At 40.7% G+C, this 15811-nt stretch overlaps 1 protein-coding gene across 1 annotated transcript in view; it reads right to left on the minus strand.

The window, feature by feature from the left end:
* SEC31A (SEC31 homolog A (S. cerevisiae)) overlaps positions 1 to 15811 on the minus strand; it is an 83349-nt gene that overhangs the window by 49565 nt on the left and 17973 nt on the right. Inside the window, exons 7-11 of the mRNA XM_011941799.1 lie at positions 13364 to 13506; positions 11784 to 11883; positions 3253 to 3414; positions 2908 to 3060; positions 543 to 779 (exon numbers count right to left, since the gene is read on the minus strand). Of these exons, the coding sequence (XP_011797189.1) occupies positions 543 to 779; positions 2908 to 3060; positions 3253 to 3414; positions 11784 to 11883; positions 13364 to 13506 (795 nt within the window). The remainder of the gene's footprint in view (positions 1 to 542; positions 780 to 2907; positions 3061 to 3252; positions 3415 to 11783; positions 11884 to 13363; positions 13507 to 15811) is intronic.

Consider the following 15811-nt stretch of genomic DNA (forward strand, 5'->3'; position numbering starts at 1 on the left):
ATTCTTTAATTTTAGACTTTAACCTACCGTATTCAAGACTGCTTTACTTGAAAAATCAGTACTGTATAAAGAAATAGACATTCCAGTGCAGGCAAAATGACCAACAAGGAAATTCTATTTGTTATTCTATTCTAACTCCTCTTAAAGTAAAAGGAAAAATGCCTCCAACCTCTCTCCTCTATTCCTCTTCCTCTTTTTCCATTTTCCTTAACTAGATCTAATATAGATATTAAATATTCTATGTTTTCATTATAGTAAACTCTATGTACTAATCTTCAAAATAGGTATGCTGACTATGTCTCTCTCCTCTAAACAGATCTATTTTTGTTTTCTTATTAAAAATGTATTTCGTATTACTCTTTTCAAAGTAGAGAAGAAAAAACTCTGGACACAGGTTGTATGCTCTTTATAAGGCTTCTTAATTTCATGATGAATTGCTGAAATCACTTTTTCAATTCTTTAAAGGAAGACAGATTTAGAATATAATGGAACAGTTACATTTGCAGATAATGAAATAATACAGCTTTAAATAGCAACTTTACCTTCAAAAAGGACCACACATTTTTCTCAAATTCAGTCTGAGAGGCATCAATTTTTTTTTGGCAATAATTGATAAATCCTTGTGACTGCACAGCCTGCTGAAGTTGGTCTGATCGGCTGAGGAACTCCTTTTCTGTTACAACCTGACTAATGAACACATGGTGCTGCTGCTGCTGCTGCTCAGCTCCCTGATGAGAAGGCATTCTAACATTCTCAAACGTAACCAGTTTGCCTCCAAACTATAAAAGAGAGAATGAACAAACTCAGTGTTAACCCGAGGATATGGCCAAGAAAAGTGCTTATAAAGTGGCCTAAACAGATAATCTGGATGAAATTAGTTGATACCACCTCTCATGCGCCACATCACTTCAATTTCTGTTCTAGATGAAATGTACTTTTTTTTTTTTTTTTTTTTGAGACAGAGTTTCACTCTTAGTCACCCAGGCTGGAGTGCAAACACTACAACCTCTGCTTCCTGGGTTCAAGTGATTCTCCTGCCTCAGCCTCCTGAGTAGCTGGGATTACAGGTGCCAGCCACATGCCTGGCTAATTTTTGTATTTTTAGTAGACAGGGTTTTACCATGGTGGCCAGGCTGGTCTTGAACTCCAAACCTCAAGTGATCCACCCAGATACAGAAGACCAGATAGGATGATGAGAAGATTAAGCAGACCCAAAGAACAGACTTACGAGTGACAGAAAACATATTCGAAGGTCTATTTTAGGAAGATTAATCTTGGAATATGTAGTAAAGATTAGAGAGGAAAAAGACAAGCAACAAATATGCACTCAAGCTATTAGAAGTCTGGCGTGAAAGAATTAGGCAAAGTATCAGCAATGTAAAAGGAAGAAACAAACAAACAAACAAAAAGTGCTAGAGAGGATGTGGAAAAACTAGAACCCTTGTGCACTATTAGTGAGAATGTAAAATGGTAAAGCTGCTATAAAACGGTATGGACGTTCTTCAAAAACTTAAAAATAGAACCATCATATGATCCAGCAATCCCACTTCTGGGTATATGTCCCAAAAAACTGAAAACAGGATCCCAAAATGATAATTACAAACCCATGTTCACCACAGCATTTATTCACAATAGCCAAAAGATGGAAGCAACCAAAATGACCATCAAATGAAAAGATAAAAAAAAAGTGGTATATATATACAATGCAATATTATTTGGCCTGTAAAAAGAAGTAAATTCTGTCATGCTACAACACAAATAAACCTTGAGGACATTAAGCTAAGTAAAATAAGCCAGCCACAAAAAGACAAGTACTGCATGATTCCATTTATATGAGTAATTTAAAGTAGTAAAACTCCTAGCAACAAAGTAGAATGTGGTTACCAGGGATTCAAGGGAAAGAGGAAACGGGGAGCTGTTGTTCAAGGGCACAGAGTTTCAGTTTTGCAAGATGAAAAAGTTCTAGAGATCTGTTGCACAACAACGTGTATATAGTTAACACTACTGTAGTATATATTTAAAAATCGTTGTAGTGTATATTTAAAATGGTTAAGACAGTAAATTTTATATTACGCATTTTTTACAATAAAAAAAGCTGACAATTAAAAAAGAAAGCTAAAAGGATGAAGAGGAGGGAGGGCACTCCCTGTGAAAAGAAAAGAAAAGAAAAGAGAAGAGAAGAGAAAAGAAAAAAAAAAAGGAAGGGAGGGAGGGAGCAAGGTAAGGAGCTAGAGAGACAGAGACAGAGAGAGAGAGAGAAGGAAGACATATTTTTAAAAAAGGGAGGAGGGCCTGGTGCAGTGACTCATGCCTGTAATCCCAGCACTTTGGGAGGCCGAGGCGGATGGATCACCTGAGGTCAGGAGTTCGAGACCAGCCCCAGTCAACATGGTAAAACCACATCTCTACTAAAAATACAAAAATTAGCCAGGTGTGGTGGCATGCACCTGTAATTCCAGCTACTCAGGAGGCTGAGGTAGGAGAATTGCTCAAACCCAGGAGGCAGAGGTTGCAGTGAGCCGAGATTGCGCCACTGCACTCCATCCTGGGCAATAGAGCAAGACTCTGTCTCAAATAAAAAAAAATTTAAAAAAAAAGCCGGGGGGAGGAACATAGAGTGTTGGCTACACAACAACAACGTAAATGTACTTAATGCCACTGAACTGTACATTTGAAAATGGATACAATGATAAATTTTATGTATATTTTACCATGATTTTTAAAAAAGGGAAAAAAAAGAGTAGGTTCCAGTTTTTCAGAGAAACCATTTTGAATGAGGAAATACCCACAAATACATCTCAAATCTCAACTTAAACCCCGACTTCTTCCATCAGAGGGATCCTGTAACAACACTTTGGTATAAAAAGTCCTTTGTGACTATGGACCATAAAAACAAAATCCACCTACTGAAAAAGAAGCACCAACAGGCCTTCGAATCCACTTGGGCGGCTTCTTCAGAGGCAGCACTATACTATGCTGAGCAGTCTGCTGTGGAATTTGTAATGGAGGAAGGGGCTGTCCTGTGCCAAAGGGATCAAGATTCCCAAAAGATGATGAAAGCTAAAAAAGATTAATAACATGAGAATCTGACCATACACAAACTTTCATTTTTTTCCAGTCATATCCAAAAAATTTTTTAATCACAATTGTCCAATTAACCAGCACTGTTAATCAGTGAAGTCATTTCAAAATATTACACAACACGTACTTTTTTCAGGCATTATAATAGAAAACTTTAACACTTCCTATTACCTTGTCAACTTGTTTCTGTCTTAAACCGTCTGTGCTTCCTCCCATGATAGAATAAACACTGATACGCCCATCAAATGAAGCAGCTGATAAGACAGCAGGATTTCGGGGACACCACTGAATATCGAAGCACCACTGTGTGTTGGTGGGAAGTTCATATAACACCTAGGCCAACAAAAAACAAACAACAACACTCAGAAAATGGTATGGTGTGGGGAAAAGAAAGAGAGATCAGACTGTTACTGTGTCTATATAGAAAGAAGTAGACATGAGACTCCATTTTGTTCTGTATTTGAGATGCTGTTAATCTGTGACCCTACCCCCAACCTTGTCCTTGCAAGAGACATGTGCTGTAGTGACTCAATAAATACTGAGGGAACTCAGAGACTGGTGCCGGCATGGGTCCTCTGTATGCTCTGGGCCCACTTTTTCTTTCTCTATACTTTGTCACTTTGTCTCATTTCTTTTCTCAAGTCTCTCATTCCACCTAACAAGAAGCGCCCACAGGTGTGGAGGGGCAGGCCACCCCTTCATCTGGTGCCCAAAGTGGGTGCTTTTCTCTAAGGTGAAGGTACGCTCGAGCATGGTCATTGAGGACAAGTCGATGAGAGACTCCCGAGTACGTTAACAGTCAGCCTTGCAGTAAGCTTGTGCACTCGGAAGAACCTAGGGTAACAATGGTGCAAACTAAAAGTAAATATGCCTCTTATCTCAGCTTTATTAAAATTCTCTTAAAAATTAAAGTCTCTACCAAAAATCTAATACGCTATTCCAAACAATAGAACAGTTTTGCCCATGGTTTCCGGAACAGGGAACTTTAGATCTAAAAGACTGGGAAAAAATTGGCGAAGAATTAAAACAAGCAAGCAGGGAAGGTAAAATCATCCCACTTACAGTATGGAATGATTGGGTCATTATTAAAGTAGCTTTAGAACCGTTTCAAACAGAAGAAGATAGCGTTTCAGTTTCTTATGTCCCTGAAAGCTGTGCGGTAGATTGTCAAAAAGAGGCAGGGATAGAATCCCAGAAAAGAACAGAAAGTGCACATTATAAATGTGTAGCAGAGCCGGTAACGGCTTGGTCAATGCAAAATGTTGACGATAATCAATTACAGGAGGTGATATATCCTGAAATACTAAAATTAGAAGAAAAAGGTCCAGAATTAGCAGAGTCATCAGAGTCTAAACCACAATGGCCAACTCCTCTTACAGCAGCTCAGATGCCTGTAACTTTACAACCTCAAATGCAGGTTAAACAAGTACAAACTCCAAAAGAAGATCAAATAGAAAAAGATAGAGTCTCTGTCATGGCAATGCCAATCCAAATACAGTGTCCACAATATCAGCCAGTAGAAAATAAGACCCAGCCACCAGTAGCCTATCAATACTGGCTGCCAGCCGAACTTCAGTATCGGCTGCCCCCAGAAAATCCGTATGGACAGCCAGGAATGTTTCCAGCGCCACAGGGCAGGGCGCTATAGCCTCAGCCGCCCACCATGAGACTTAATCCTACAGCACCGCCTAGTGGACAGGGTAGTGCATTACATAAAATTATTGATGAGGCAAGAAAACAAGGAGATATTGAAGCGTGGCAATTCCCAGTAATATTAGAATCAAGACCACCTGGAGCAGGGGCCCGAGAGAGAGCCTCTCATAGCTGAAGCCAGATATGAGTCCTTTTCTATAAAAATGCTAAAAGAAATGAAAGAGGGAGTAAAACAGTATGGACCCCACTCTCCTTATGTGAGAACATTATTAGATTCCATTGCTCATGGACATAGACTCATTCCTTATGATCGGGAGATTCTGGCAAAATCATCACTCTCACCTTCTTAATTTTTACAATTTAAGACTTGGTGGATTGATGGGGCACAAGAACAGGTCCGAAGAAATAGGACTGCCAATCCTCCAATTAACATAGATGTAGATCAAGTATTAGAAACAGGTCAGAATTGGAGCACTGCTAGTCAACAAGTAATAATGCCAAATGAGGCCATTGAGCAAATTAGGGCTATCCGCCTTAGGGCCTGGGAGAAAATCCAAGACCCAGAAACCGCCTGCCCCTCCTTCAATACAATAAGACAAGGCTCTAAAAGAGCCTTACCCTGATTTTGTAGCAAGGCTTCAAGATGCCGCTCAAAACTCAGTATCAATCGGCTCAAAGGGCAGAGTTGGTTGCAGTCATTACAGTGTTACAAGGTTTTAATCAACCTGTTAATATTGTATCAGATTCTGTATATGTAGTACAGGCTACAAGGGATGTTGAGACAGCTCTAATTAAATACAGCATGGATGATCAGTTAAACCCGCTGTTCAATTTATTACAACAAACTGTAAGAAAAAGGAATTTCCCATTTTATATTACTCATATTCGAGCATACACTAATTTACCAGGACCTTTAACTAAAGCAAATGAACAAGCTGACTTACTGGTATCCTCTGCATTCATAAAAGCACAAGAACTTCATGCTTTGACTCATGTAAATGCAGCAGGGTTAAAAAACAAATTTGATGTCACATGGAAACAGGCAAAAGATATTGTACAACACTGCACCCAGTGTCAAGTACTACACCTGCCCACTCAAGAGGCAGGAGTTAATCCCAGAGGTCTGTGTCCTAACACATTATGGCAAATGGATGCTACACATGTACCTTCATTTGGAAAATTATCATATGTTCATGTCACAGTTGATACTTATTCACATTTCATATGGGCAACCTGCCAGACAGGAGAAAGTACTTCCCATGTTAAAAAAATATTCATTATCGGCCGGGCGCGGTGGCTCAAGCCTGTAATCCCAGCACTTTGGGAGGCCGAGGCAGGTGGATCACGAGGTCAGGAGATCGAGACCATCCTGGCTAACACGGTGAAACCCCGTCTCTACTAAAAAATACAAAAAACTAGCCGGGTGAGGTGGCGGGCACCTATAATCCCAGCTACTCGGGAGGCTGAGGCAGGAGAATGGCGTGAACCCAGGGGGCGGAGCTTGCAGTGAGCTGAGATCCGGCCACAGCACTCCAGCCTGGGCGACAGAGCGAGACTCTGCCTCAAAAAAAAAAACCAAAAAAAACAAAAACATTCATTATCTTGTTTTGCTGTAATGGGAGTTCCAAAAAAAATTAAAACTGACAATGGACCAGGATATTGTAGTAAAGCTTTCCAAAAATTCTTCAATTAGTGGAAAATTACACATACAACAGGAATTCCTTCTAATTCCCAAGGACAGGCCATTAGAACACTCAAAACTCAGTTAATTAAACAAAAAGAAGGGGGAGACAGTAAGGAATGTACCACTCCTCAGATGCAACTTAATCTAGCACTCTATACTTTAAATTTTTTAAACATTTATAGAAATCAGACTACTACTTCTGCTGAACAACACCTTACTGGCAAAAAGAACAGCCCACATGAAAGAAAACTGATTTGGTGGAAAGACAACAAAAATAAGACATGGGAGAAATAGGGAAGGTGATAACCTGGGGAAGAGGTTTTGCTTGTATTTCACCAGGAGAAAATCAGCTTCCTGTTTGGATACCCACTAAACATTTGAAGTTCTACAATGAACCCATTGGAGATGGCAAGAAAAGTGCCTCCATGGAGACGGAAACACCACAATCGAGCACCACTGACTCACAAGATGAACAAGGTGGTGATATCAGAAGAAAAGACGTGCAGGAAGTCAGGGACCCTGAACGAAGGGACTGGTTGAAGCCACGGCAGAAAAACATAAAATGTGAAGATTTCAAGGACACTTATTAGTTCCCCAAATTAATGCTTTTATAATTTCCTATGTCTATCTTTAATCTCTTAATCCCATCATCTTCTTTGTAAGCTGAGGAGGATGTATGTCACCTCAGGACCCTGTGATGACTGTGTTAACTGCACAAATCGTTTGTAGAGCATGTGTGTTTGAACAATATGAAATCTGGGCATCTTGAAAAAAGAACAGGATAACAGCGATATTCAGAGAACAAGGGAGGTAACCTTGAACTGGCCGCCGGTGAGCCAGACAGAACAGAGCCATATTTCTCCTCTTTTTAAAAGCAAATAGGAGAAATAACGTTGAATTCTTTTTTTCAGCAACGGACATCCCTGAGAAAGAGAATGCGCTCTGAGGGTAGGCCTATAAATGACCCCCTCAAGGTGTGCTGTCTTTTAAGGTCGAAGCCGAAGGGATGAAATAAGCCCCAGTCTCCTGTAGCGCTCCCAGGCTTATTAGGATGAGAAAATTCCCACCTAATAAAGTTTGGTCAGACAGGCTGCCTGCTCTCAAACCCTGTTTCCTGATAAGATGTTATCAATGACAATGCAATTTTAATTTTAATTTTAACACCATCCTGTGGTCAGTGATCTCATCCTGCCTCCACTTGTTATTACTTTGTGAAGTATGTGATCTCTGTGTTGGTACCAGAAACTGAGGCAACTGCAGGAGGTGCTGATGGCCTTGCAAATCTTAACTCTGTCACTTTGGTTAAAACCATCTGAAGTATGACTATCGTAAATTTCATATTAATCCTTGTGTGCCTGTTCTGTCTGCTGTTAGTCTGCAGGTATACCCAACAGTTCCAAAGAGACAGCGACCATGGAGAACGAGCCATGATGACAATGGTGGTTTTGTTGAAAAGAAAAGGGGGAAATGAGGGGAAAAGAAAGAGAGATCAGACTGTTACTGTGTCTCTACAGAAAGAAGTAGACATAAGAGACTCCATTTTGTTCTGTATTTGAGATGCTGTTAATCTGTGACCCTACCCCCAACCTTGTCCTTGCAAGAGACATGTGCTGTGGTGACTCAAGGTTTAGCGGATTTTGGGCTGTGCAGGGTGTGCTTTGTTAAACAAGTGCCCGAAGGCAGTATGCTTGTGAAAAGTCATCACCATTCTCTTAATCTCAAGTACCCAGGGACACGTACACTGGCAAAGGTCGCAGGGACCTCTGCCTACGAAAGCTACGTATTGTTCAAGGTTTCTCCTCATGTGATAGTCTGAAATATGGCCTCGTGGGAAGGGAAAGACCTGATCGTCCCCCAGCCTGACACCCGTGGTCTGTGCTGAGGAGGACTAGTATAAGAGGAAAGAAGGCCTCTTGGCAGTTGAGATAGAGAAAAGCATCTGTCTGCTGCCCGTCCCTGGGCAATGGAACATCTCGGTGTAAAACCCGATTGTATGTTCCATTTACTGAGAAAGGAGAAAACCGCCTTAGGGCTGAAAGTGGGACGTGCTAGCGGCAATGCTGCTCTTTATGCACTAAAAAGGTTTATGGAGATGTTTGCATATGCATATCAAGGCACAGCACTTTTCCTTAAACTTATTCGCGTCACAGAGATCTTTATTCATACGTCTTACTGCTGACCTTCTCTCTACCATGATCCTATTATCCTGTCACTTCCCTTTTTCTAAGAAGGTAAAGATAATGATCAATAAATACGGAAGGAATTCAGAGACCGGTGCCTGCATGGGTCCTCTGTATGCTGAGCGCTGGTCCCCTGGGCCCACTTTTTCTTTCTCTATACTTTGTCTCTGTGTCTTATTTCTTTTCCTCAAGTCTCTCCTTTCACTTAACAAGAAACGCCCACAGGTGTGGAGGGGCAGGTCACCCCTTCAGTATGGCCACTTCGCAACCAAAACACCTGAATGAACGTGGTCAACAAGTATAGCTAAATTGAACAATTTTTTGTAGAAAGTATCTGTAGCCAGGAAAAAGAATACTAAGATTTTTTAAAGTACAAGAATGATTCATTATGATGACCTATTTTGATTAACAGGAATGTGACTTAAAATTTCAATCGGATTTGAATAAACACATTTTAAAAACTGAGGTTTTTCTGTGTTCAAAATAGTGGATGCATTTGAAAGACCAGCACACTCTATTAGAGTCACCTTTTTTTTTTTTATTTTTTGCGACAGGGTCTCGCTCTGTCGCCCAGGCTGGAGCGCAGTGGCAGCGACCTCAGCTCACTGCAACCTCCACCTCCTGGGCTCAAGCAATTCTCCTGCCTCAGCCTCCCAAGTAGCTGGGATTACAGGCACCCGCCATCATGCCCGGCTAACTTTTGTATTTTTTTTTTGAGATGGAGTCTCACTCTGTCGCCCAGGCTGGAGTGCAGTGGTAATCTGGGCTCAGTGCAAGCTCCGCCTCCTGGGTTCACGCCATTCTCCTGCCTCAGCCTCCAGAGTAGCTGGGACTACAGTCGCCCACCACAACGCCCGGCTAATTTTTGTATTTTTAGTAGAGACGGGGTTTCACCATGTTAGCCAGGATGGTCTCGATCTCCTGACCTCGTGATCCACCCGCCTCGGCCTCCCAAAGTGCTGGGATTACAGGCTTGAGCCACTGCGCCCAGCCCAACTTTTGTATTTTTAACAGACACGGGGTTTCACCACATTGGCCAGGCTTGTCTTGAACTGCTGACCTCAAGTGATCCACCCGCCTTGGTCTCCCAAAGTGCTGGGATTACAGGCGTGAACCACCGCTCCTGGCCTAGAGCCAACTTTTTAAACTCTAAAAGATAAGTGATGTCCTGTCCAATTGTTTTTGTCTGGTAAGACCCAAACAACCACCATATTTAGGTTACTTGAGGATCAAATTTTAAAATCAATCTTGAGAAGGAAGAATTCACCAAGAAATTTGACTTTTAATCACGAGAGAAACATGTACTGTACACACCCTTCCTATCACTGCAGAATCCTAACAGAATTCGGCATTATCAGCTTCCTTTAGAAAGAAAATGACAGAGAAAGAACTATAGAAAATGACCTATATGAGGCTGGTCGTGGTGGTTCACGCCTATAATCCTAGCACTTTGGGAGGCTGAGGTGGGCAGACTGCTTGAGCCCAGGAGTTCAAGACCAGCACGGGGAACATGGCGAAACCCCATCTCTACAAAAAAATACAAAAACTTGGCCAGGCATGATGGTACATGCCTGTAGTCCCTGCTATCTGGGAGGCTGAGTCCCTGTAGTCCCTGCTATCTGACTGAGCCTGGGAGGTCAAGGTTTGAGTGCTCTGTCATGGTGCCACTGCATTGGGAGACAGAGCAAGATCCTGACAAAAAAATAGTAATAGTAATAAAAAAAAAAAATAGAAAATGGCTTATACGAAAGCTTTACAATGTAATGCTTGTTGTGAACTCAAAGTTAGTATGGTGGTTAACCGCTATTCATAGAAGCAACACCTTAGGACTTTATGATAAGTCAAATGAACTTAACTCTGGCTTCATGTGACTTTTTTTTTTTCCTTTTTCTTTTTTTCATTTTTGAGACAGGGTCTCACACTGATGACTAGGTTGGAGTGCAGTGGCGCAATCACAGCTCACTGGAGTCTTGACCTCCTGGGCTCAAGCAATCCTCCCACCTCAGCCTCCCAAGTGGCTGGGACCACAGAACAAGCCACCACAGCCAGCTAATTTTTGTATTTGTTATGGAGATGGGGTTTTGCCAGCCAGCCTTGGCCTCCTAAAAGGCTGAGATTACAGGCGTGAGCCACCACACCTGGCCCATGTGACATTTAAAATGTTTCATTTTATTAAAAAATAGAATTAATTGAAAAGGTATTCAGCCTGCTTGTGTCTTTGGTATTTATTTTGTTTCAAAAGATATGCGGTTTGATAAAACTTAGATCATTTATCTATTCCTTACTTGTATTTGAACAAAATCCAATTTTTTAGTTGTAGCATGTACTAAAAGTCTCTTCCTTCAAAGTCCAAGCACACACAACTAATCACAGGCAAAAATTCATCTAATTAAATTATATAACAGAGAAAATGATGACAGAATAGTAAGTTCCATGAATTTTGAATTTACTTGGCAAGGCACAGTGTAAAATTAAGATTTTTGTTACTCATCCTACAAATGATATGCAGTAAAATTTATTAATTTTTTTCTCGTCTCCCCTAATGTTAATGATTCTATATTTTATATTGTTACATCCACGACTCTTAAACCAGAAACCAAATAACTAAAGGGCTTGTTTTAATTTTAACAATATAGATGAAAACTTAAGACACTATTTTTATTAGCATTCTATCAAACTACATAAGCACTAGCAATAATCTACCTTCACATAAAAAAGGTAAAAATATAAAAGCTATAATTTATATTCTTGCTTTATCATTCAGAAGAGAGACTGGAAAACTGTATCTACCAATTTCCAGAAGTGAAACAGGATCCTCAGGAACGGTAAAGCAGACAAAAGATGCAAACCTTGAACAATCCTACATCGAAGATACTGATTCCCATAAACCACATGTGAAATAAATCAAAGTATTTCTGAGTCTAGGTAATAAATACATTATTGGAAATGAGGAGGGGATGATTACTAGTTTAAAATATACTATTTCAATTACTGATTTTTCTGGTTAAAAAGCTGAGCTTAGATTATGTTCCTGATAAAATTGCAGCCAAATAAACACTGCACACACACCTCCACATACTTTTCACATAGTAATTCACTAAAGAATCCACATAGAAAATTTCTTATGTAGCCAGAAGTAACATACTACAAGGACTACAAGGTTGAGAAACATTTCCTCCCCATACCTCTCCTGTGTTTGGATTGGAGCAGAGAATCTTAGCATCTTTTCCACAGCTCAGTAACAATTCAGGATCCGCCATGCTCCAAGCAATTGCCAAAATCCCCCTATAAAAAACATATAGGAATAAGGAAATTTTTAATCTTAAGAAAACCAAATCTCAATTATTTCTGCCTAGGCTTTGGAGATTCACACATTGTTAACAGAAATACAATTAAATGCAAGAGTTTCAATACCGGGCACGTTGGCTCACACCTGTAATCCCAGCTACTCAGGAGACTGAGGCAGGAGAATCACCTGAACCTGGGAGGTGGAGGTTGCAGTGAGCTGAGATCGTGCCACTGCACTTCAGCCTGGGCAACAGAGTGAGTGAGACTCCATCTCAAAAATAAGATAAAATAAAAAAAGAAAAACAAACCAAAAAAGAAGTAAAAATAAAATAAATGCAATATTTTCAGAGGCAACTTAGTAACGTATATGCTATCTGATCATTACAAAGACATAGATGTTCAATATAGTACAGTGTATGATAGCGAAAAAGTGAAAACAAATGCCCAACAGACTATTTCACAATAAATTACAGACCACCTTTCAATGAGAAAATATGTAGATAAAAATTATTCTGTACACTTTGGGAGGCCAAGGCAGGAGGATTGTTTGAGGCCAGGAGTTCAAAACCAACCTGGGCAATATAACGACACTGTCTCTACCAAAAAATTTGAAAATTAGTCAGTTATGGTGGCATGTGCCTGTAGTTCCAGCCATACTCATGAAGCTGAGGCAGGAGGATTACTTAAGCCCAGAGGCTCATGGCTACAGTGAGCTATGGTGGCTCTATCCTGGGCAAATCAGCAAGACCCCATCTGAAAAGTATACTTATCATTTTGTGAAAATCAACTTCTTACCTCATTATAAAGTATTCATGATTAACGAAAAAAGTTATCTAACTATATGCACAAATTATCCCAATTGTATAAAAATTATATTGGGATTATACATGCATACACACACACACACACACACACACACACACACACACGTAACTTAGGTACGGTGAAATGTTTTACCTATGGAAGGGCATGAAATCTAACTGCAGTAAGTCCTTAATTCAGAAACTGTGACTTTAGGCAAAACAATGGATAACAAAACCAATTTTAGCACTGACTCAAAACTGATATAAACATTAAGTACCTATGGTAGCCAGGCACAGTGGCTCATGCCTGTAATCCCACCACTTTGGGAGGCAAAGGTGGGCGGATCACTTGAGGTCAGAAGTTCGAGACCAGCCTGGCCAACATGGTGAAACCCCGTATCTACTAAAACTATAAAAATCAGCTGAGCGTAGTGGTGCATGCATGTAATCCCAGCTACTCAGGAGGCTCAGGCAGGAGAATCATTTGAATTTGGGAGGCAGAGGTTGCAGTGAACCGAGATCTTGCCACTGCACTCCAGCCTTAGTGACACAGCAAAACTCTGTCTAAAAGAAAAAAAGTTCCTATGTCCTATGGTGTATTTCTGGCCACAAAAACATCACCAACATGTTCAGAAAATAAACAAATCAAGTTCTTTGGAATAGCAGCATGATACCTGGCATGGTTTTCCAGGACACGAAGTGGAGAGGAAGCAAATCGAAGATCCCACATCTGGATCACTGGTAACCGGTCATCCTCGGAGGCAAGGACCATCTGAGTAGCAATATCAGGATGCCATGCCAACCCAGAACAATGCATCTGCAGATAGTTAAGGTTCACATTTTATGAATCGTATTACTTTATGAAAAACCAAACTAAAACGAGAAACATGCCTTTATTGAAACAAATAGTAAAAAAACATCAGCTTTGGCTTATTTTATTTATGATTTATTTATTGTCAGGCAGGCTGGAGTGCAGTAGCACCATCTCAGCTCACTGCAAACTCCACCTCACCCAGGTTCAAGTGATCCTCCTGCCTCAGTCTCCCGAGTAGCTGGGATTACAGGTGCAAGTCACCATGCCAGCAAATTTTTGTATTTTTAGTGGTTATGAGGTTTTACCATGTTGGCCAGGCTGGTCTCAAACTCCTGACCTCAAATGATCCACCTACCTCGGCCTCCCAAAGTGCTGGGATTAGAGGCATGAGCCACCGCGCCTGGCCTTAGTTTATTTTAAAAAACAATACAAAACAAAATGTAAAACTACCAAATTTTATCGAAGAGTCTTAAATAGTAGTCTTAAAAGTAAGATATTTGAATATTTTCTCAATTCATGCAGCTATTTGATACACACAAAACCATTCTGAGTCAGAATAACTGTATACCAAAAATGAGTTTTACTATCAAAACTATAAATATAAAGAAAACATTTCATTTTATTTATTTATTTTTTTGAGATGGAGTCTCGCTCTGTCACCCAGGCTGGAGTGCAGTGTGGCATGATCTCAGCTCACTGCCACCTCCACCTCCAACGTTCAAGCGATTCTCCTGCTTCAGCTTCCCCAGTAGCTGGAGTACAGGCACATACCACCATGCCTGGCTAATTTTTTGTATTTTAGTAGAGAAGGGTGAGTTTCACCCTGCTGCCCAGGCTGGTCTTGAACTCCTGAGCTCAGGCAATTCGCCCACCTCGGCCTCCCAAAGTGCTAGGATCGAGCCACTGCGCCCGGCCAGTAGAGAAAACATTTTATACACATTTAAAATACTTTCAGAAAAATGGAAAGAAAAAAAAAAAGATAAAAGATTAACACATACAGGCTGGGCGTGGTGGCTCACGCCTGTAATCCTAGCACTTTGGGAGGCTGAGGCAGGCGGATCACCAGGTCAGAAGTTTGAGACCAGTCTGGACAACATGGTGAAACACCATCTCTACTAAAAATACAAAAATTTGCCAGGTATGGTGGTGGACTCCTGTAATCCCAGCTACTTGGGAGGCTGTGGCAGGAGAATTGCCTGAACCCAGGAGGCGGAGGTTGGAGTGCCAAGATTGCGCCACTGCACTCCAGACTGGGAGACAGAGTGAGACTCCATCTCAAAAAAAAACCCTTAAAAAAAAAGAAAAAAGATTAAGACACACATAAGACACAAAAAAACCCCACACTTTTCCTCTATTTTATCAGAAAACTCAAGGCAAAATATCTTAAGCAAAAACTACCATTTAAATTTTCATATGGAATAAACTAACATTATTAGGAAATATCTGCAAGTTCAGATTCTATTAAATGTTCCACAAAATGACTAAAATGCTTCTGGTATGGTTTATTCCATTGACACTTCTGTTTTAAAACTCCTGATTCATTTGAAAACAATACTCTGAAGAAGTGTTCTCTCAAATAGTTTTTTGTTGTTGTTGTTGTTTTTAAATTACATATGTATACTCTGACTTTTTGCAAACTTATTTTAGAAAATGTCAAACCATGCAATGTACTCATAAACAAAAAAAAAGGCTCCAAATTATATCTAATTATTTTATAGCACCTAATGACATAAAAAAATTAAGATACCTATAAGGTTCAGAATTTAATGTGTTCTATGGGAAGTGCTGGAAATATATTAGCTCATTTTAGCAGTACCTAATCAGAGGAAGAGATGAGGCCAAGAAGTCAAATATTACAAGTTCACAGTGATGAAGTTCCCAGCAGGAAAAATGTTTACATTCTAAGAAAAGCTAAAGATGAATTAAAAGTTGCTGCAATGGCCAGGCACAGAGGCTCAAGCCTGTAATCCCACCACTTTGGGAGGCCGAGGCAGGCAGATCATGAGGTCAGGAGTTCGAGAGCAGCCAGATCAACATGGTGAAACCCTGTCTCTACTAAAAATACAAAAATTAGCCGGGCGTGATTGCGCGTGCCTGTAATCCCAGCTACTTGGGAGGCTGGGGCAGGTGAATTGCTGGAATGCGGGAGGCAGTGAGCCGAGATTGCGCCACTGCACTCCAGCCTGGGCGACAGAGAGAGACTCTGTCTCAAGAAAAAATAAAAAAATTAGGCGGGCATGGTGGTGGGCGCCTGTAATCCCAGCTACTAGGGAGGCTGGGGCAGGTGAATTGCTTGAATGCGGGAGGC

The sequence above is a fragment of the Colobus angolensis genome, unplaced genomic scaffold (assembly GCF_000951035.1).
Source record: "Colobus angolensis palliatus isolate OR3802 unplaced genomic scaffold, Cang.pa_1.0 Scaffold200, whole genome shotgun sequence".
NCBI lineage: Eukaryota > Metazoa > Chordata > Mammalia > Primates > Cercopithecidae > Colobus > Colobus angolensis.